The following is a 22,443-nucleotide window of genomic DNA, read 5'->3' as shown; positions in this document are numbered from 1 at the left end:
TTTATGAACTGGATTTTTTAATATATTTTTTTGCAATATGTAATATTTTGTGTCTACAAGTATTGATGGGTTTTAAAGTAGTCAGCTGGGGTATGCGGGACATTGAATGACAGTAATATGAGACACGCACTTTGTGGTATTAGTTGAATGTAAAATGCGTTGTGGGCAGGGCAGGATTCTGTCTGGATCTAGAATTCTGTTGCATCTACCTTTCTCCTCAAATATACTTCTACATAAGGGGATATATCCACTTCATCTTGTGTGACAATACGGACGGATTGTTCGCCAGTTCCTGGAGGGTAGATACCTGTAGATTTTTATTTTTGTTTGCTTTTACTTTAGGTGTGTATAAGAATGTTTATGGTGTGCATTATTTCATGTATTATGGCATTTCTTTCAGCAGCCGCTTAGCCCCCAGGCTGATGGGCTGACTGACAAGTAGTGGGAGGACCGAGCAGTTCAGCTGAAATAGTTTTTAAATTGATCACAACGCTGCATTTTCTTTCCTATTGCACCACATTTTTGGAGAAGGGGAAGCCAGATCCAATCTCACTGCTTCATCGGCCTGACCACGGAACGGTAAGACAGACGGATTTCCTCATCGTTTGGACAGGTATACTGAAATTCCTTGAGCTGTGTGGCGTTGTCGAGATACCTTCTCATACCCATAAGTTCCCCTGGAATCTCAAAATTGCGGTAATGTTTGCACACAGTCTGTTTAATGTAGAAAGAAAGAGACAGACTAGGTGAGCAGGTGACATTCTTTTAGATTTCACTTTTTTTATTTGGCTTAATTATCAATAAAGAACATTATGCTTCAAACTATCTGTAGAGGTAGTAACATGCTTTTGAATCTCCTTGTCTTTCGTAATCTGTGCTGGGTTTAAAAAAAATGATACTCAAAGAGGCAGTGTAACTGGTTCATCTCATTGAAGTGGTTATGGTGTCTGGAGTGCTCTGGTGCCATCTTTACATTCAGCATTAAGCTGTTTCTAAAGGGACACTATAGTCACCAGAACAACTACAGCTTAATGTATAAAATACAGCTTAATGCTGTTCTGTTGAGTATAATCATCGCCTTCAGGCATTTTCATGTAAACACTGCCTTTTCGTAGAAAAGGCAGTGTTTGCATTGCCCCTAGGAATACCTCTAAGTGGCCACTCCTCAGATGGCCACTGGAGGTGCTTCCTGGGGCACTGCTGCACAGTAGGCAGCCCTACCGTTCAGCGTCCCCACGCTCTGCATGGAGACGCTGAATTTTCCTCATAGAGATGCATTGATTCAATGGCCCGCCCTCTTGCCGATTTTAGCCAATCCAATGCTTGCAATATTGATGATGTCACCAAGGGGGTGGGACCAGCACCGACGGACCCGTGGAAAGCTGGAAATAAGCTGAGTTTTAACCCATTCTCAGAGAACTAAGGGGAGGGGGGAAAGCCACCTAAATGGTGGGTTTTCACTTCAATAAGAGTGCCCAGCAGCCCCTCCCCTCTGTGCTGCTTGGGCTAATAAGGAAGCATTAATCTGAGTAGCAATGGGTGGCTGTGATTGGCTTAGAGTGTCAGCTGACTACATTCAGCCTATCACAGGGTCCATTGCAGATACAAATTAGTGTGTCTAAAAGGAAGTGTGTAATCTATGCCTTAGCCACACATCCTGCGGGGGTGGAGCTGTGGAAAAGCAGGGAGCCTTATTTAATGTTAAACTGCTCGAAAACGAGTCAATGCTGAATGGAGGTACAGGGCCAGAGGGCTATAACCACTTCAATGACATGAAGGGATAGGCAACCTTCGGCACTCCAGATGTTGTGGACTACATCCCCCATAATGCTCTTACACCTATAATGTTGGTAAAGCATCATGGGAGGTGTAGTACAAAACATCTGGAGTGCCGAAGGTTGCTTATGCCTGTCCGTTTAATAATGTACCAGTATATTTTTAGCACTCCTGGTTGTTTTTTACATAAATTGGATTGGTGGTTTACAATGCAAACAACATTAACAGAGATTCAAAACACGTCTGCATGTTTTGGAGTTTATTCTCACAATTCAGTAACATTTAGATACTTTCTAGCTGTGAGATTCAAAGGATTGTAACTACTATACAACTTCATCTAACTGACCGAGTGGCTCCCCATTCACAAAACTGGCTTGGAAAAGATGTGTCAGCTGACCACTCTCAGCCAATCAGCAGCGCTCTTGCCTGGCGGCACTCCGCACTTCCTGAATCTGAAATTTCAGAAGCCAGATCAGCCGGGGGAGGTAGCCGACATCGCTGTTGGGGTTAAACCGTTCGAGAATGGTTTAACTCCTTGAGGTCAGACGGCCTCTGGGGTCCTTCTGGCACCATAACAACTTCTTTTAGATGAAGCTGTTTTGATGCCTGGAGTGTCTGTTTAACTTAATTTTTACCATTTTTTTTTCCTTCAACAATTTAAAAAAGCATAATGCAAGATAAGGGCAAAGTTTTCCGCTGCAGTGCTTAACTGGAAGGTTGAGTCACTCACTTTGATGATGTGCAGTTTGGGTAAGAGGTTGCAGTCTGCTAGCGTCAGCTGATCGCCATCCAGGAACTTCCTGCTCGAGACTTTCAGTTGGGGATTCATCTTCTCCTCGTATGGCAAGGGTGTCTTGAGGTATTTGTCTAACCGCACCAGTGAGCGCAGGAAATTATTCTCAACGTCTACAATTGGGGAGTAAGAGTTTTGTCAGTTTTTGTGAATAGATAAATCATGCCACACATTGGGGTCAAGAGATGGTATGTTTCCAGCAATTTAACTACAGTCCTATACTGTCCTTGGATCGTGGTAGTTATAGTCCTAGCCCTATAGAGCTGGAATTGTGTCAGTAAGCTTTCAGTCTGGGCAGCACATTGAATTGACCCCGGTTTAATGGGTAGAAATCTAGTTTCTCTCTAATGAGACTCTTTAAATGGAAGACCGATAGCAGGATTTAACTTTACATTGCATGATGTATTTGTGAACATGGTTTATGTGCTCACACTTTGCACTTTATATACATGGTTCATGTGCTCACACTTTGCACTTTATATACATGGTTTATGTGCTCACACTTTGCACTTTATATACATGGTTTATGTGCTCACACTTTGCACTTTGTTATTGGTCGGTGTGTTAGATGTGATTGGCTAAATTGTGGCATTTTTTACGTTTCCATTTTCCCATATGATAAAGTAATATTGCTAAGGATTGGGTGTTTATTTGAACTAGATGGAGTAACTGGGTGGTAGTTTTGTACACGTGTTGCACAGGTATGGTGTTTTTATGGGATAGATATTTTACTCGGACTGGGGTCCATGTGTTGCTGAATTTGTAAATAATGGCTCTATTGTTTAATGTCAATTTATTATTCGAATGTTAATCACTTTTATCAATGAAAAAAGGATTGTATTTTGAAGTACTGGCGGTACTATGTTATTAGGTATAGACTGCTAAAGCTTACATTGAGAATCATTTTTATATAGTATTTTTTTTATTAATTGCTGCTGCATTTCTGATAATAACGTGGAATCTGAACTTTAAGTGACAGTTTGCATCCAAAACACTAGTTCCGCTTGCATGATGCGGATGTAAGAGGTCTTGCACAGAGAACCCAGACTTTCACTTTCGTTAACGCAATAAAATAAATAGCTCTGTATAGACTGAGTTACACATTTGATGTGTTCTAAACCTACAGACTGAGTTTTGGAACCACAGCTTTCTGTAGATTGTACACTGAACCCTGCAGCTCTCTGTAGATTGTACACTGAACCCCCAGGCTCTCTGTAGATTGTACACTGAACCCTGCAGCTCTCTGTAGATTGTACACTGAACCCCCAGGCTCTCTGTAGATTGTACACTGAACCCCGCAGCTCTCTGTAGATTATTCACTGAACCCTGCAGCTCTCTGTAGATTGTACACTGAACCCTGCAGCTCTCTGTAGATTGTACACTGAACCCCGCAGCTCTCTGTAGATTATTCACTGAACCCTGCAGCTCTCTGTAGATTGTACACTGAACCCTGCAGCTCTCTGTAGATTGTACACTGAACCCTGCAGCTCTCTGTAGATTGTACACTGAACCCCCAGGCTCTCTGTAGATTGTACACTGAACCCTGCAGCTCTCTGTAGATTGTACACTGAACCCTGCAGCTCTCTGTAGATTGTACACTGAACCCTGCAGCTCTCTGTAGATTGTACACTGAACCCCGCAGCTCTCTGTAGATTGTACACTGAACCCCGTAGCTCTCTGTAGATTGTACACTGAACCCCGCAGCTCTCCGTAGATTGTACACTGAACCCTGCAGCTCTCTGTAGATTGTACACTGAACCCTGCAGCTCTCTGTAGATTGTACACTGAACCCTGCAGCTCTCTGTAGATTGTACACTGAACCCTGCAGCTCTCTGTAGATTGTACACTGAACCCCGCAGCTCTCTGTAGATTGTACACTGAACCCCGTAGCTCTCTGTAGATTGTACACTGAACCCCGCAGCTCTCTGTAGATTGTACACTGAACCCCGCAGCTCTCTGTAGATTGTACACTGAACCCCCAGGCTCTCTGTAGATTGTACACTTAACCCCGCAGCTCTCTGTAGATTGTACACTGAACCCTGCAGCTCTCTGTAGATTGTACACTGAACCCCGCAGCTCTCTGTAGATTGTACACTGAACCCCGCAGCTCTCTGTAGATTGTACACTGAACCCCGCAGCTCTCTGTAGATTGTACACTGAACCCCCAGGCTCTCTGTAGATTGTACACTGAACCCCGCAGCTCTCTGTAGATTGTACACTGAACCCCGCAGCTCTCTGTAGATTGTACACTGAACCCTGCAGCTCTCTGTAGATTGTACACTGAACCCTGTAGCTCTCTGTAGATTGTACACTGAACCCCGCAGCTCTCTGTAGATTGTACACTGAACCCCGCAGCTCTCTGTAGATTGTACACTGAACCCCCAGGCTCTCTGTAGATTGTACACTGAACCCCGCAGCTCTCTGTAGATTGTACACTGAACCCTGCAGCTCTCTGTAGATTGTACACTGAACCCCCAGGCTCTCTGTAGATTGTACACTGAACCCCGCAGCTCTCTGTAGATTGTACACTGAACCCTGTAGCTCTCTGTAGATTGTACACTGAACCCCGCAGCTCTCTGTAGATTGTACACTGAACCCCCAGGCTCTCTGTAGATTGTACACTGAACCCCGCAGCTCTCTGTAGATTGTACACTGAACCCTGCAGCTCTCTGTAGATTGTACACTGAACCCCGCAGCTCTCTGTAGATTGTACACTGAACCCTGCAGCTCTCTGTAGATTGTACACTGAACCCTGCAGCTCTCTGTAGATTGTACACTGAACCCTGCAGCTCTCTGTAGATTGTACACTGAACCCCGCAGCTCTCTGTAGATTGTACACTGAACCCCGCAGCTCTCTGTAGATTGTACACTGAACCCTGCAGCTCTCTGTAGATTGTACACTGAACCCCGCAGCTCTCTGTAGATTGTACACTGAACCCTGCAGCTCTCTGTAGATTGTACACTGAACCCCCAGGCTTTCTGTATATTGTACACTGAACCCTGTAGCTCTCTGTAGATTGTACACTGAACCCTGCAGCTCTCTGTAGATTGTACACTGAACCCCGCAGCTCTCTGTAGATTGTACACTGAACCCCGCAGCTCTCTGTAGATTGTACACTGAACCCCGCAGCTCTCTGTAGATTGTACACTGAACCCCCAGGCTTTCTGTAGATTGTACACTGAACCCCCAGGCTTTCTGTAGATTGTACACTGAACCCCCAGGCTTTCTGTAGATTGTACACTGAACCCTGCAGCTCTCTGTAGATTGTACATTGGACCCCACAGCTCTCTGTAGATTGTACATTGGACCCCACAGCTCTCTGTAGATTGTACACTGTATCCCGCAGCTCTCTGTAGATTGTACACTGAACCCTGCAGCTCTCTGTAGATTGTACGCGGAACCACGCAGCTCTCTGTAGATTGTAAGCGGAACCCCGCAGCTCTCTGTAGATTGTACGCGGAACCACGCAGCTCTCTGTAGATTGTACACTGAACCCCCAGGCTCTCTGTAGATTGTACACTGAACCCCGCAGCTCTATGTAGATTGTACACTGAACCCTGCAGCTCTCTGTAGATTGTACACTGAACCCCGCAGCTCTCTGTAGATTGTACACTGAACCCTGCAGCTCTCTGTAGATTGTACACTGAACCCTGCAGCTCTCTGTAGATTGTACACTGAACCCCGCAGCTCTCTGTAGATTGTACACTGAACCCCCAGGCTCTCTGTAGATTGTACACTGAACCCCGCAGCTCTCTGTAGATTGTACACTGAACCCTGCAGCTCTCTGTAGATTGTACACTGAACCCCCAGGCTCTCTGTAGATTGTACACTGAACCCTGTAGCTCTCTGTAGATTGTACACTGAACCCCGCAGCTCTCTGTAGATTGTACACTGAACCCCGCAGCTCTCTGTAGATTGTACACTGAACCCCGCAGCTCTCTGTAGATTGTACACTGAACCCCCAGGCTCTCTGTAGATTGTACACTGAACCCCGCAGCTCTCTGTAGATTGTACACTGAACCCTGCAGCTCTCTGTAGATTGTACACTGAACCCTGTAGCTCTCTGTAGATTGTACACTGAACCCCGCAGCTCTCTGTAGATTGTACACTGAACCCCGCAGCTCTCTGTAGATTGTACACTGAACCCTGTAGCTCTCTGTAGATTGTACACTGAACCCCGCAGCTCTCTGTAGATTGTACACTGAACCCCGCAGCTCTCTGTAGATTGTACACTGAACCCTGCAGCTCTCTGTAGATTGTACACTGAACCCCACAGCTCTCTGTAGATTGTACACTGAACCCTGCAGCTCTCTGTAGATTGTACACTGAACCCTGCAGCTCTCTGTAGATTGTACACTGAACCCTGCAGCTCTCTGTAGATTGTACACTGAACCCTGCAGCTCTCTGTAGATTGTACACTGAACCCCGCAGCTCTCTGTAGATTGTACACTGAACCCCGCAGCTCTCTGTAGATTGTACACTGAACCCTGCAGCTCTCTGTAGATTGTACACTGAACCCCGCAGCTCTCTGTAGATTGTACACTGAACCCTGCAGCTCTCTGTAGATTGTACACTGAACCCCCAGGCTTTCTGTATATTGTACACTGAACCCTGTAGCTCTCTGTAGATTGTACACTGAACCCTGCAGCTCTCTGTAGATTGTACACTGAACCCCGCAGCTCTCTGTAGATTGTACACTGAACCCCGCAGCTCTCTGTAGATTGTACACTGAACCCCGCAGCTCTCTGTAGATTGTACACTGAACCCCGCAGCTCTCTGTAGATTGTACACTGAACCCCCAGGCTTTCTGTAGATTGTACACTGAACCCCCAGGCTTTCTGTAGATTGTACACTGAACCCCCAGGCTTTCTGTAGATTGTACACTGAACCCTGCAGCTCTCTGTAGATTGTACATTGGACCCCACAGCTCTCTGTAGATTGTACATTGGACCCCACAGCTCTCTGTAGATTGTACACTGTATCCCGCAGCTCTCTGTAGATTGTACACTGAACCCTGCAGCTCTCTGTAGATTGTACGCGGAACCACGCAGCTCTCTGTAGATTGTAAGCGGAACCCCGCAGCTCTCTGTAGATTGTACGCGGAACCACGCAGCTCTCTGTAGATTGTACACTGAACCCCCAGGCTCTCTGTAGATTGTACACTGAACCCCGCAGCTCTCTGTAGATTGTACACTGAACCCTGCAGCTCTCTGTAGATTGTACACTGAACCCTGCAGCTCTCTGTAGATTGTACACTGAACCCCGCAGCTCTCTGTAGATTGTACACTGAACCCCGCAGCTCTCTGTAGATTGTACACTGAACCCTGCAGCTCTCTGTAGATTGTACACTGAACCCCGCAGCTCTCTGTAGATTGTACACTGAACCCTGCAGCTCTCTGTAGATTGTACACTGAACCCCGCAGCTCTCTGTAGATTGTACACTGAACCCTGCAGCTCTCTGTAGATTGTACACTGAACCCCCAGGCTTTCTGTAGATTGTACACTGAGCCCTGTAGCTCTCTGTAGATTGTACACTGAACCCTGCAGCTCTCTGTAGATTGTACACTGAACCCCGCAGCTCTCTGTAGATTGTACACTGAACCCCGCAGCTCTCTGTAGATTGTACACTGAATCCCGCAGCTCTCTGTAGATTGTACACTGAACCCCCAGGCTTTCTGTAGATTGTACACTGAACCCCCAGGCTTTCTGTAGATTGTACACTGAACCCTGCAGCTCTCTGTAGATTGTACATTGGACCCCACAGCTCTCTGTAGATTGTACATTGGACCCCACAGCTCTCTGTAGATTGTACACTGTATCCCGCAGCTCTCTGTAGATTGTACACTGAACCCTGCAGCTCTCTGTAGATTGTACGCGGAACCACGCAGCTCTCTGTAGATTGTAAGCGGAACCCCGCAGCTCTCTGTAGATTGTACGCGGAACCACGCAGCTCTCTGTAGATACCACGCAGCTCTCTGTAGATTGTACGCGGAACCACGCAGCTCTCTGTAGATACCACGCAGCTCTCTGTAGATTGTACGCGGAACCACGCAGCTCTCTGTAGATACCCCGCAGCTCTCTGTAGATTGTACGCGGAACCACGCAGCTCTCTGTAGATTGTACGCGGAACCACGCAGCTCTGTAGATTGTACAGAAAGCTTTCCATAGTTTTCAGAGGAAGTGAACACCTTAGCTGTCATTAGAGTGCTCTCTGAACCGCGTAGCTCTCTATAAACTGAATATTGAAATTACTGAATGCCACAGCTCTCTTAAGAACAAACAGTAAGTGAAATAAACAACTTGCAAAAAGTCATAATCAGCACCATACCCACTACAGCTTATTGTATGATTACAGCTCATTGTTGTGGTTATAGTGCTTTGAAGCTTTAGGTATCGTCCCCTCTCTCTGGTCTGTTTTGCATAGATTGAGAAAACTCAGAATTGTCTCCAACACCCAAAACTTGGCCCCCATGCAGTCATTCCGATGATTCCTGGGCTGACCCCCTACTACACACGCACACTCTCAGCCTGGTTATAATACTCCAATTATTAGCTGGATCTCGTTGAGATTTTCTTTATTGACGCTTTCCTAGTTGCTACCTCAATCCCGTTCCACTTACAGGCAGGCTGCCACCGGGGTTTAACCCGAGACAGAGTATGAAATCGTGGCACAATGAGTTCAACCAAGCTCAATCTCTGGCCGTCCGAACGTGGACAGCAGACAAGATGATGGCATTTTTGGTAACAATGCTGCATAGGACTTGGGAACGTTGGAGAGGTACAGTGCATGTTTGCTGTCACTTTAATAAAAGCCCACCAGGAGGTGCGGGATGCACTACTTACGGCTGTCCTGGGAACTAAGCTGGTTCTTGATGTAGGCCGAGAATTTGTGGAAGACGTCGTTACCGGCCGTGTTGGTATCTTTGTGTTTAGGAGTCATACTGGGATAACTGCAAACAGAGAGAGTCTAGATTTACAAGAAAGAACACATACATAAACCATTACGAGAAACGGAACCAGGCATGAAGCTGGCCATCCCCAGCGGTGTGCCATGTTCAGATCATTTGTGCAGGATCGCACCCATCACTCTCAGACATTACAGTAATTGTAAACATTTTTTTTCCCAGTTTTATTTCAACCTAAAATTTACAAATTTCTTAAATTTTCTGCAGATACCAATTTAGCAAATATGCCCCAAACAGTTCTGCAAATGACAGATTTTTTAAAAAAAATAAATGTAAATGATTCTTTAAAGGACCACTATAGTGCCAGGAAAACAAACTTTCCTGGCACTATATGGTCTTTAGGTTCCCCCCACCCTCAAGGTCCCACTCCTGCTGGGCTGAAGGGGGAGGAAGGGGTTAAACACTTACATTTCTCCAGCGCCGGGCTCCCTCGGCGTTGGGGACTCTCCTCTCTCTTCGGCTGAATGCGCATGCGCGTCAAGAGCCGCGCGCGCATTCAGTCAGTCCATAGGAAAGCACTTCTCAATGCTTTCCTATGGACGCTGGCATCTTCTCACTGGGAAAATCACAGTAAGAAGCGCGTCTGGGTGCCTATAGTGGTCCTTTAAGGTACATAGTACGAGCATGGGAAAAATACCTCCACAAATAACAAGAGGAAACAAACGTTCCTATAAAAGATATATATACCTTTAATAAAAAATACCAGCTAAAACAATGAACAAGAATTACCCTAGATATATTAAATAACTCTTAGGTGGGATATATAACACACTAAATAAACGATGTATCAATTCTAATATTGGTTCATAACATATACTTCCCAAAAACGGCAACAGTTTCAAATAATACAGAAGCAGCAGGTTGCAGTCCAAAGGGAAAGTAAATGTAAACACAAAGGGGGCTGAGTTACTAAATGAATAGCATTACAGGTAAATTGTATAAAAAACTGTCGGTAATGTAAGATACTGGATAAATACCCCGATCTAAGAGAAAAATATCAAATAAATGTACAAAAACAACAATAATATTTGTATTGAAAAATAGAAAAAACTATATAATAAAAACGTGCAAAAAAATATTAAAAATCCAAACGTTCAAAAGGTAACCGCTGATAAAACAGATGATTCAAAAAATAGACACAGCAGCTCGAAGATAAAAATGTGGTGATACAACACTGTTTCCCTTGTTGATGAACGGTAGAACACATGGGATCTCAATGAAGGCAGTCACACAGGAAGTAAACCGTAGATATACTTGATGGATATCAGCATCCCAGACAATTAATTAAATTGGCTGCTCACATATCTACAAAGTTTGGAAATCTAATTGTTTCGTTTATTGAGGAAATATTGTGGCACATAACGTAAAAACATTAGTTATATTAAAAGAAAATATAAAAATATTCGAACTCACCTTGGTGGGCAGAAGAGCTCCTCCAGAAACTCTTCGATTTTGTTGATGTCTGATTTGACCTCATCGTTGTAGACAATAAACGGTGGCTGGGTGCCAGGAGCAAGGGCTCTAAGCATATCTGGGGCCCTTTGGTAGAAAGTAGCAGATTAAAGTATTTGTCGCTGACATTTACATTACATAAATAATTGTAAAATGATATGGCTTGCTTAGAAAAAAGAATTCAAAAAAATATCTAATTGTCTAATTGAGATACGATTTTCAGGGTTAAGGAGGTTTGTCATTTTTGGTTAGTATCGCTCTTGATGAGCTTAAATATTTCTCCCCTCTCTGCTCCAGACTCCAAAGCTGCCGTCTGCCGACAGCCTTCAGGGGGCACTCCAGATACATATAGCTTGCTGAAGTGCTTTATATGTAAAGTGTTTTTTGTTTTCTATTTTACAAAAAGATTTAAAAAAAAAATAGGCATTTTTATAAATGCACCCCCTGGCTGTCAATCATACAGCCGGTCCTGTTACTTTCTGGTTTGTTTAGCTCAGTGTAGATAAACTCAAAGGGCAGCAATTCCCCAGAACACCTGCCTTGCAAAAACTTCACATTAAGCTGCATTGGGAAGTCTGTGATTGGACAGCCACAGAAAGTCTGGGCGGGGTTAGAAGGGGAGGGCTTGCAAAGGCTGCAGACAAAAGATCTGCAGCGTTTACAAGCTGATTCTAGATGTACCCCCAATGAAAATATGCATAATTAAATACATGCATGTTTTAATTGATGAAATAATATTTCGTATTTGGCAGTGGAGTGTCCCTTTTAAAGCATTTTCCATCCCTCTCCTGCAGAACATAAATGTGCCCCCCACCTACTGCTGCCCTCTGCTTACATTGCACACCCTAATTCTGCTACCTCTTTCCTTCATGGCTGCTAATACTGCCCCCTGCTGCCCTCTGCTTACATTGCACACCCTAATTCTGCTACCTCCTTCCTTCATGGCTGCTAATACTGCCCCCTGCTGCCCTCTGCTTACATTGCACACCCTAATTCTGCTACCTCCTTCCTTCATAGCTGCTAATGCTGCCCCCTGCTTACATTGCACACCCTAATTCTGCTAACTCCTTCCTTCATAGCTGCTAATACTGCCCCCTGCTGCCCCCTGCTTACATTGCACACCCTAATTCTGCTACCTCTTTCCTTCATGGCTGCTAATACTGCCCCCTGCTGCCCTCTGCTTACATTGCACACCCTAATTCTGCTACCTCCTTCCTTCATGGCTGCTAATACTGCCCCCTGCTGCCCTCTGCTTACATTGCACACCCTAATTCTGCTACCTCCTTCCTTCATAGCTGCTAATACTGCCCCCTGCTGCCCTCTGCTTACATTGCACACCCTAATTCTGCTACCTCCTTCCTTCATGGCTGCTAATACTGCCCCCTGCTGCCCTCTGCTTACATTGCACACCCTAATTCTGCTACCTCCTTCCTTCATGGCTGCTAATACTGCCCCCTGCTGCCCTCTGCTTACATTGCACACCCTAATTCTGCTACCTCCTTCCTTCATGGCTGCTAATACTGCCCCCTGCTGCCCTCTGCTTACATTGCACACCCTAATTCTGCTACCTCCTTCCTTCATAGCTGCTAATACTGCCCCCTGCTGCCCCCTGCTTACATTGCACACCCTAATTCTGCTACCTCTTTCCTTCATGGCTGCTAATACTGCCCCCTGCTGCCCTCTGCTTACATTGCACACCCTAATTCTGCTACCTCCTTCCTTCATAGCTGCTAATACTGCCCCCTGCTGCCCTCTGCTTACATTGCACACCCTAATTCTGCTACCTCCTTCCTTCATGGCTGCTAATACTGCCCCCTGCTGCCCTCTGCTTACATTGCACACCCTAATTCTGCTACCTCCTTCCTTCATGGCTGCTAATACTGCCCCCTGCTGCCCTCTGCTTACATTGCACACCCTAATTCTGCTACCTCCTTCCTTCATAGCTGCTAATACTGCCCCCTGCTGCCCCCTGCTTACATTGCACACCCTAATTCTGCTACCTCTTTCCTTCATGGCTGCTAATACTGCCCCCTGCTGCCCTCTGCTTACATTGCACACCCTAATTCTGCTACCTCCTTCCTTCATAGCTGCTAATACTGCCCCCTGCTGCCCTCTGCTTACATTGCACACCCTAATTCTGCTACCTCCTTCCTTCATGGCTGCTAATACTGCCCCCTGCTGGCCTGTGTACTGCTATCGCTGCACAGTAACAATGTGTTGACTGAACTTGTTTCGGTTGCATTCTGACTCTTGTTAACCTTGCTGTGGATTAGTAGCTGTCACTTTTTGCATTTTTGAAGTTGGAGGCTAATCTTTCATTAATGATTATCCATTGTCAGAGAAAAGTCTAGAAAGCGGGTAGACAGGTTTCTTGAAATGTCTGAGTAAAGTTGACAATCACCGCCTGAATTCTCTGACCGCAGTTCTAGAGATCATTTCCCATCCGTGGCACACTTTGACCCCCCTGGGCTTTCTGTTGTATTAATCCATGTCTGCTGGGGGCTTGCTCATACCTCGCTCATCCGGAAACCCATTCATTTATTTCTGTGCACTGGCAATGGAAGGGTTAACGGGGTTATGTGTGGCACCACTCTTTGTGTTTCGTAAGATAAAAAATATTTGTACTTTGTGTTTTTCTAGTGGAGGATTGGATTCATTGATATACATTGCTCAAAAAAAAAAGGGAACACTTAAAGGGACACTCTAGGCACCCAGACCACTTCTGCCCATTGGTGTGGTCTGGGTGCCAACTCCCACTACTCCTAACCCTGCAACTGTAAATACTGCAGTTTTTATAAACTGCAATAATTACATTGCAGGGTTAACTCCTCCTCTCGTGGCTGTCCTGAGCTACGCCCTCTGCATTGGTGTGAGAAATGGGAGAAAGTCCTTTTCCCACTCTTTATACAAAACTATCTTTGGAGATGTAGTGCCCTTTTCTTGGTAGCCCGTTGCTCCTTTTGTTTATTGCATACATTCCAAGTGTCCCTATTTAGGAAGGACAGTCCCTATTTTGGGCCCAAATCTCCCCATCCATCTTTTCTGTCCTAATGCCCCTCTTTTCTAGGAGCTCCTTATTATTGGTGTGTCTGAGTGTATAAAAGGGTTCAAAGCAATCATACATGCCCCCCAACAGTCCAGTTTTAGTGGTGGGACAGTCAGGATTTTCAGGTCCTGTCCAGACTCTGTTCCTTGGTCTCCCGCTTTTGTTCCCCAAAAAGTGTATCATTAGCCCATCATTAAACACGCTCGCGCTACACTCGGGGCTCTAGGGTTAGCATTCAGTGGTTTAAGTAAATGAATTAAACTGGAAATATCCTGAATTCTGTTATTAGCAAAACACAAAGTAGATATGGCGGCCAACAATGACATAATACAAGGCAACTTGATGGGAACAGAATTCTCATTGCTTTCATCTATTTACAGCAGTTCCTGGCAGCCACCTCATCGCTCTACCTCCTGCAAATCCAAGTGAATGGGATTTCCCCATGCTTCGACAATAAAAGGGGCAATCTAAGCACCATAACTACTACAGCCTGTCATGTATACGGTGCCAGCATTTCCCGTGTGCCCTCACCGGGTTCTGCGTAAAACCATTTTCAAGAAATATGACGCAAACGGAGGGTGCGCCCAACAAACTCATTTTTTTGGTTTCTTGTGGTTTAAACATTCTAATTTTTATACAGTAGAATATTTTCTTTCAGGTGCAAGGTCCATGTTTAAAGTAATCCGTGATTGTTAGACACTGAGGATGCAAGGATTCCTTCGCAATAGGAGGATCACAAATTACCTCTTCATGTCGACAGTGGTGAGGGTGAAGGGGGCTCCTTTGTGCATTAGAATCATGAACAGGCGATGGGAGAAGGGACAATTTCCGATACTTTCTCCATCGTCGCTAGCCTAGGGGGAGACAGGGCAAAAAGACATCATTGCATCCGAAGAATCTCAATACAATAATAACGTTCTACATCTGATGGCAGACATGCAGTACATACAGACTGCCAATAGGGCAAATTATCAGCATTTAATGAATCCAAACCTAAATAAGAAATTCCTTGATATTTTCAAATGCCGGATGTATATTTCTATAAAGAGTTTGTAACCATGGGTTTTTTTTTTTTGTAAACTATGTTTATGTTGATTACTGCAACATTTTAATTTTTTTTTTCAGCACACCATTTATTTTTCTGATATATATATATTTTTATTATTATTATATATATATATTTTTTTTCATACACATACTAACAAAGAGTTTGCTCCAGCAAGATGGAACTGCGCTCTGGTAGAATACGAAAAAAATAAACAAAGACGCACTCCTAAACATTAGTCAATTTAAAACCCTTTAAGGATCAAACTTCTGGAATAAAAGGGAATCATGACATGTCAGACATGTCATGTGTCCTTAAGGGGTTAAAGGGGAGCTTCAGGCTATTAACAGCCAACACGCTGCGGAATTCTGCTAATTAACAAGAGATTCATTGTTGCTGTTGCTATTGCAGTGTAACCCAGTGGTTTTGTGGTTTAGTGCACAGTATCTGTCCCACCCACGGGTGGGTTTCTGTAGTAAATTAGGACAAGGCAGTATTGCAGAGTCCCGGGTGCCTGTTTAACAGGTTAAGCTAGCCAGCTTTTTGTATTGCGAGCTCATCCCTGGCACATTAAAATTGTGACTAGACAAATGTACAGAAATACGCTGGAGTCTATATTTAAAAAGCTGGTTTAGGTGTGTCTTGTTTATAGGTTCTATATCTAGACTGAGTATTGGAATGAAAGCTCATTCAGGCTATAATACTGAATAACTCAGCCCTCTGCGCAGGTTTCGGAGCACGCTGGGTAATTCAACAAACCTTTCCGCTCCATTAAATGTAATGGCGGATACTCTAGACTGTAAGCTCCTTCGAGCAGGGTCCTCATCTACCTATTGTTCCTGTAACATTCTGTAATTGTCTCATTTATTGTTAAATTTCTCCGTTTTTAATTATTGTACGGCGCTACGGAATACGTTTGTGCTATATAAATGCCAATAACAATAATCTGTGTTGTGCGTATGCAAAATTCATTCACGTTTATTCACTAAACTGGGTATTGTGTAGGATTGACAAGAATAAAATGCAAATGTTATGCCAAGATTGCTGAATTGGGAACGTTGTCAAACTTGGCCCATTTTGGCCTAAAATGTTTGAGATTTCCAAGTTTGTGAATAAGGCCACGTGTAATAATATCCACTGCAAACTATCAACCCTACAAAAATGGGTGGTCCGACTTTCCCCCATGCTGTTGTAGAAATGCAACACCCATGATGCATTGCCAGCTGCAAGACACAACGTGTTGGCCATTTAACTCCTTTCTGTCACCAATATTGTGTCACTAACTAATCTTTTTTTATATATATTTGTTTGCCTTTGTGCAGGTGTAGTCTGCTTGAAACCGAAAGTCTCTTCCCCTCTCTGTAAATCCAGACAATAACCGCACACATCAAACAGTCTGGAGGCTGAAGACGCTACACGTTTCTTAAACGGAATTACATTTCTTAATTCGGCTTCTTGCCACAAGTTAACTCAAACAATGCTTTCTACACATTGATTGGGAGAGCTGCTGGGAATTATTCGCTAAACAGTGAGTTGTTAGTTCACAAAAAATTGTAAATTATATAACAGAATAGGGAATTAAGATATATAATTTTTGTAGATAATTAATTTGGAATCTAAACCATGTGAAACCTACAACATAAAAAAGCAGGCAAATTTCAGAGTTACCTCCCTCTAATGATTCAATAAAAGCAATGTGATGAGCTCATTCTGCATTTATCTAATCACGCCCTATTCTGGCGACAGAGTGCGCTTCACAGTCAAACTTGTTCCAAATATGACTGATTAATATTAAAATGCATGTTCTCTGGTTTTTCTACAGTGTAGCTCCATTCCGAGACGGGAAAGGAACTCCTATTATACACCCCTAAGACATGCAAAGGGTGGGATCTGAAAATGCTATTAAATGCCCTTCTAGTTCCACTGCCCCTCCTTCCATGACATCAGCAATACTATTGACTTGTGTCCAATCAGATGCTTCTCATAGAGAAGCCGTAAGACACAGTGCTCTTGCGTGGAGATCACCGTTATGGAAAATCATTACAGTTTAAATCAAGTGAGGTAAGTGAAACTCTAAACTGTTTGGCGGCCAGGTGTTGTAGCAAAAACTATAAACTAAGCCTGCAGGAACAGAAAGATTAGTCTGTTCCTTCAAGTGTAAAACATCAGGCTAGATTTTACAATAGTGAGCAAAAATAAATAAATATATATTATAATATTGCTAATTAATATTATGGCATCAACAATGTTATTCACTAAAATGGGAAATGTGGAAAATTAGCTAGCATTCCTTCTCCTTGAATGTTTATAGTGACCCTATAGAGAGTCATGCACCAGTGAGCAATACCAGCGATTGGAGAAATTGGAATATAGTTTTCTGGATTTTGGCCTAAAAATTGCAAAGAGCTCTTCGGCTTATTACAGGTTCTTGGTTAGTGAAGAGGATGAATGGTGTGCAGTCACGCTTGGCTCCCACAGCCACCCCACCAGGCACTTTATGACACTGTAACCACTATTTAGCGAGGCCCAGACCTGCTAACGAGTTTTGATGCAAGAGTGCCCTGCAATATATCGGCTGCAGACTAAATAAAATATTAACTCTCTGTCTAATACTGACCGTCTTATTCACCAAAAAAAATACGTTTTAAGGAAATCAAAGTAAATTTATCTTGGAATTTTGTTATGAGGCAGAAAAGCAGCTGATTTACCAACCACTGCACCATCCTAGCATCAAATAATAACACAATGCATCATATAATAACACAATGCATCATATAATAACACAATGCATCATATAATAACACAATGCATCATGCTAGCATCATATAATAACACAATGCATCATATAATAACACAATGCATCAAATAATAACACAATGCATCATATAATAACACAATGCATCATATAATAACACAATGCATCATATAATAACACAATGCATCATATAATAACACAATGCATCATGCTAGCATCATATAATAACACAATGCATCATATAATAACACAATGCATCATATAATAACACAATGCACAGTTCACCATTCCCAGATTATCCCCTGCTCTGTTAATAGCTTGCTAGATCTTGCAGGAGCCTCCTGTGTGTAATTAAAGTTCAATTTACAGAGCAGGAGATAAAAATTTTTTAAAGTAAGTTACATGTAATTGAAAATGAAACCATGTTGTTTTCACGCAGACTGTCAGTCAGAGCTAGATGAGGTGTGGCCAGGGCTACATAACAAACACAAAGGGATTTAACTCCTAAATGGCAGAGGATTGAGCAGTGAGGCTGCAGGGGCATGTTCTATACACCAAAACTGCTTCATTAAGCTAAAGTTGTTCAGGTGACTATAGTGTCCCTTTAACAGTTACATAGCTGTAAATAGCCGCCACTTTTACCCATGGCTAATAAATGTCCATAAGGGACAATTTAGGAGATTCAAATGAAATTGTGGAAACCAAAAGAAATGTTTGCAACATTCAGAAATTTTAAGAAGTAATCTTATAAGAAGGGATATAAAAAGTCGATTTGTAAAACAATTTAATGATATAAATCAAAGAGACAGGATAGAATTATTAACTTCTAAAGAAAAATCAGAAAGAATTGCAGTCGAAACAGGTTACATTTGTAGCCAATTTTAGCTCTTGAGTTGTGATTTTAAAATAAATTTAAATAGAAACCGGCATATTTTACAACAAAATGATGATGTGATTAACTATATAGGTGATAAACCTAAAATAGCCTATAAGTAAACAAAAAATATTACAGAAAATCCTAACAAGACAACATATTGTAGAAAATAAAGAAAACAAAAATCTCTTTGGGGTTAAAACGAAAAGGTTTTCATTATTGTGAAAGTTGTAAAGCCTGCAAAGAGACTAGTATTAAAATTAAATGAAAGAAAATGAAAATGTTATTCTCAAATGTCACAAATAAAAAGTACAACCTGAGGTTGTTTATTTTCTGTAACACTAATAATAATAATAATAATGTCTTATAACTGAATAGAAAACGTTCTAAAGGAATTTCCAACAAGGGCATGAATGCATAAACCCAGTACATCATGCAAATGAGCAGCAAATAGAATTTATAATAAAATTAGTGTATCATACCAATAAGCCGTATGCACCTCCAAAAAGCCTACCAGTGCCATCTCTCTGCCCCCAGCCTCTCTGTGCCATCTCTCTGCCCCCAGCCTCTCTGTGCCATCTCTCTGCCCCCAGCCTCTCTGTGCCATCTCTCTGCCCCCAGCCTCTCTGTGCCATCTCTCTGCCCCTAGCCTCTGTGCCATAATGTCATTGCTCTGCCCCAGCCTCTCTGTGCCATAATGTCATTGCTCTGCCCCAGCCTCTCTGTGCCATCTCTCTGCACCCAGCCTCTCTGTGCCATCTCTCTGCACCCAGCCTCTCTGTGCCATCTCTCTGCACCCAGCCTCTCTGTGCCATCTCTCTGCACTAGCCTCTGTGCCATAATGTCATTGTTCTGCCCCTAGCCTCTCTGTGCCATAATGTCATTGCTCTGCCCCAGCCTCTCTGTGCCATCTCTCTGCCCCAAGCCTCTCTGTGCCATCTCTCTGCACTAGCCTCTGTGCCATAATGTCATTGCTCTGCCCCAGCCTCTCTGTGCCATAATGTCATTGCTCTGCCCCAGCCTCTCTGTGCCATAATGTCATTGCTCTGCCCCAGCCTCTCTGTGCCATCTCTCTGCCCCAAGCCTCTCTGTGCCATCTCTCTGCACCCAGCCTCTCTGTGCCATAATGTCATTATTCTGCCCCCAGCCTCTCTGTGCCATCTCTCTGCGCCATGTCATTGCTCTGCCCCCAGCCTCTCTGTGCCATCTCTCTGCACAGAGCCTCTCTGTGCCTTGATGTCATTGCTGTGCCATCACTGTGCCCCAGCCTCTGTGCGTCACTCTGCCCCAACCTCTGTGCCAACGCTCTGCCCTCAGCCTCTCTGTGCCATGAAGCCATCTCTCTGCCCCTAGCCTATCTGTGCCATCGCTCTGCCCCAGCCTCTCTGTGCCATGCTGCCATCTCTCTGCCCTGAGCCTATGTGCCATCTCTCTGCACCCAGCCTCTCTGTGCCATGATGCCATTGCTTTGTCCCTAGCCTTGCTGTGCCATCCTCTGTGCCGTCACTCTGGCCCTCACTCTGCCCCCAGCCTCTGTGCAACGTTCTGCCCTCAGCCACTCTGTGCCATGAAGCCATCGCTCTGCCCCAGCCTCTGTGCCATGCTACCATCTCTCTGCCCCCAGGCTCTCTGTGCCATGATGCATTGCTCTGCCCCTAGCTTATCTGTGCCATCATTCTTTCCCCAGCACTTGATCTGCACCCAGATGCCTGGCATCACTTGCACGTGCCCCAGGACCACCCTGCACAGACATCCTGTCTGTCTGCCTCTTATGCTCTCCGCACATTTTGTGAATATGGAGGTTGCGGGTCATGATTGATGAAGAGTCTGTATGGCATTTATATTAAATTTATACAATTATGCATATTCACAAACCACGAACACAAAGTTCGCTGTTCACATTTTATATTTTCATTAGTTGTGTTTATCGGGTTATATTTTGTGATGTATTACACAGCTGTTACTAGTTACTATTTTTTTTTCTTCTTTTTTTTGGTGGGGGGGAGTGGGGTGATTCACACACTGTATGTATATTCGTTATTTTAAGCCCACAATATTGCACATTTATATTTAATTAAGCTATGAGTTAAGCTGTTTACACCTACTAGCATTCTGTGACAATGTTTTGCATTACTAATAGCCGACGTGCTGTCTGTCTGTACATCATGCTGAATAAAGGGTTAATTTCAGAGTTGGGCATTAAATGGGATGCACACGTTCCTTAATTCGCAGATTTTTTACAACAGGATAAGATGGGACGGGAGTATAAATACACTCTCATGATTACCCCAGGATGACCACGTCCAGTAACAAACTGTGGATACCAGTCAGTGCCTATGGTTAGGCTTGGGGAAGAGGGGAGGCATCAAGTACTTCAATGTGTTTGTGCTTAGGAGCTCAACTTGGAAAATTAGCAATTTGGTTTGGAGTTCGCCACAAATCCCTGTATAGTGAACAGGCGCTATTCTTCATCGTTTTGTGCAGCTTTTAATACTTATTGTTATGGTTTCTCTAAATAGAACCAGTCATTATTCTCCGGAACTGCGGAACGGTAACATTTAACTAAAAAAGGTGTCTGTGTTTCAGTCCTGACTGTGACCGCAGTTAACACAACAAGTGTCTAATAGAGGCAGAACCGTCCACACCCTTGTTTAGTTACATTCCCAATTTCACCCTGTCCTAGGAGTGCCCAATTTTATTTATTTTATTCATTAAATATTTATAGATGCGTTTTTATTTCAGTGTAATCCATCTCTTGGTACATACAGCGTTTTGGGGTAAATCCGCCGATTTAATGAGCACAAAATAGCTCACCTTTTAGTGAATACACCGCAATTGGTGACAATATGTGCTGCTGGTGTACCTGCTGCATAAATGATGCTGGAGTACTCCATGCCCTCTCTATATTATATGAAAAATTGGACATCTCTGCTTAGACTGCATTTGGCTGTCATCCTACCTGGTCCACAGTGAAAGGCATCAACTACAACCATTGCAGGGATTAACCCAGTCACTGCCAGGGAGGTGACGTATAAATTGACTCCATTAGTAAAGATGGACCTGCTGGAGGTCAGCCTCTATTAACCCCTTTATGACATCAGAAGCATCGTAATATAACCCTTGTCATGTAGGGATTAACCTCTTCAATGCCAATCAGCAGTGGGAAGAATGGGCGAATTGAGGGTTTAATATCTTACCTTGACGAAGAGCTGGAGCTTGGGTTTTTCTCCTGATTCTTTGGCCTCCATGGATGCAGAGTTGCTCCAGTACTTGTGAGTGATGTTGCAGTGTATGTGTGTGCCCCTTGCGTGTTGGACCTGTTCTGGATGACAGTGTGGTTGTGAATGCTTGACTTTAATTGTACAGGTAAGGACACTCCCTTTATCTCCACCTGCACTCACTGCATTCCTCTGCCCTGCACGTCACCCTCCTGCTATGTGTATTATCCTCAACCTACCCACCTCCTGCCCATTCCTTGCATAACACTTACCTCGCTTCTCATTCCCACCCAGAAACTGCCTCCTGACACCTACCTGGAGTTATTTACATTTATCACTGATCTAACTGAGCAAAAATGGGATCATTAAGAGTCCTCTAGATTCTGTCTGACAAGGAATGCAAGACACTGTAAACTTAAAAAAAGAAATACAAAAATGTAAAATGTGTAAAGCCAAACACATAATAACATACAGGTATAGTCAGTAAAAAGTGCTCTCTGACGACCTGCTCAGTAAAA

At 43.8% G+C, this 22,443-nt stretch overlaps 1 protein-coding gene across 1 annotated transcript; it reads right to left on the bottom strand.

The window, feature by feature from the left end:
- Positions 1–355: 355 nt before the first annotated feature.
- CLIC3 (chloride intracellular channel 3) lies at positions 356–22,124 on the bottom strand. Its single transcript, XM_063431740.1, has 6 exons — positions 21,905–22,124; positions 14,778–14,887; positions 10,949–11,074; positions 9,414–9,520; positions 2,507–2,682; positions 356–714 (listed from the first exon to the last, which is right to left on the bottom strand). Exons 1-6 carry the CDS (start codon positions 21,953–21,955, stop codon positions 550–552), a joined length of 735 nt encoding a protein of 244 aa, XP_063287810.1. The 5' UTR covers positions 21,956–22,124; the 3' UTR covers positions 356–549.
- Positions 22,125–22,443: the final 319 nt, after the last annotated feature.

Source organism: Pelobates fuscus, chromosome 9 (genome assembly GCF_036172605.1).
Source record: "Pelobates fuscus isolate aPelFus1 chromosome 9, aPelFus1.pri, whole genome shotgun sequence".
In the NCBI taxonomy this organism is placed as follows: domain Eukaryota; kingdom Metazoa; phylum Chordata; class Amphibia; order Anura; family Pelobatidae; genus Pelobates; species Pelobates fuscus.
This window is presented reverse-complemented; position numbering and strand designations above follow the sequence as displayed.

What these genes read in the sequence shown, in the direction of transcription:
- CLIC3 (XM_063431740.1), bottom strand. Translation starts at nt 21,955, where the DNA reads ATGGAGGCCAAAGAATCAGGAGAAAAACCCAAGCTCCAGCTCTTCGTC. An exon ending in AGCTCCAGCTCTTCGTCAAG is followed by an intron (nt 14,888 to 21,904) that starts GTAAGATATTAA and finishes GTCTCCCCCTAG; the next exon opens with GCTAGCGACGATGGAGAAAG. An exon ending in CCAAACTGCACATCATCAAA is followed by an intron (nt 715 to 2,506) that starts GTGAGTGACTCA and finishes TACATTAAACAG; the next exon opens with ACTGTGTGCAAACATTACCG.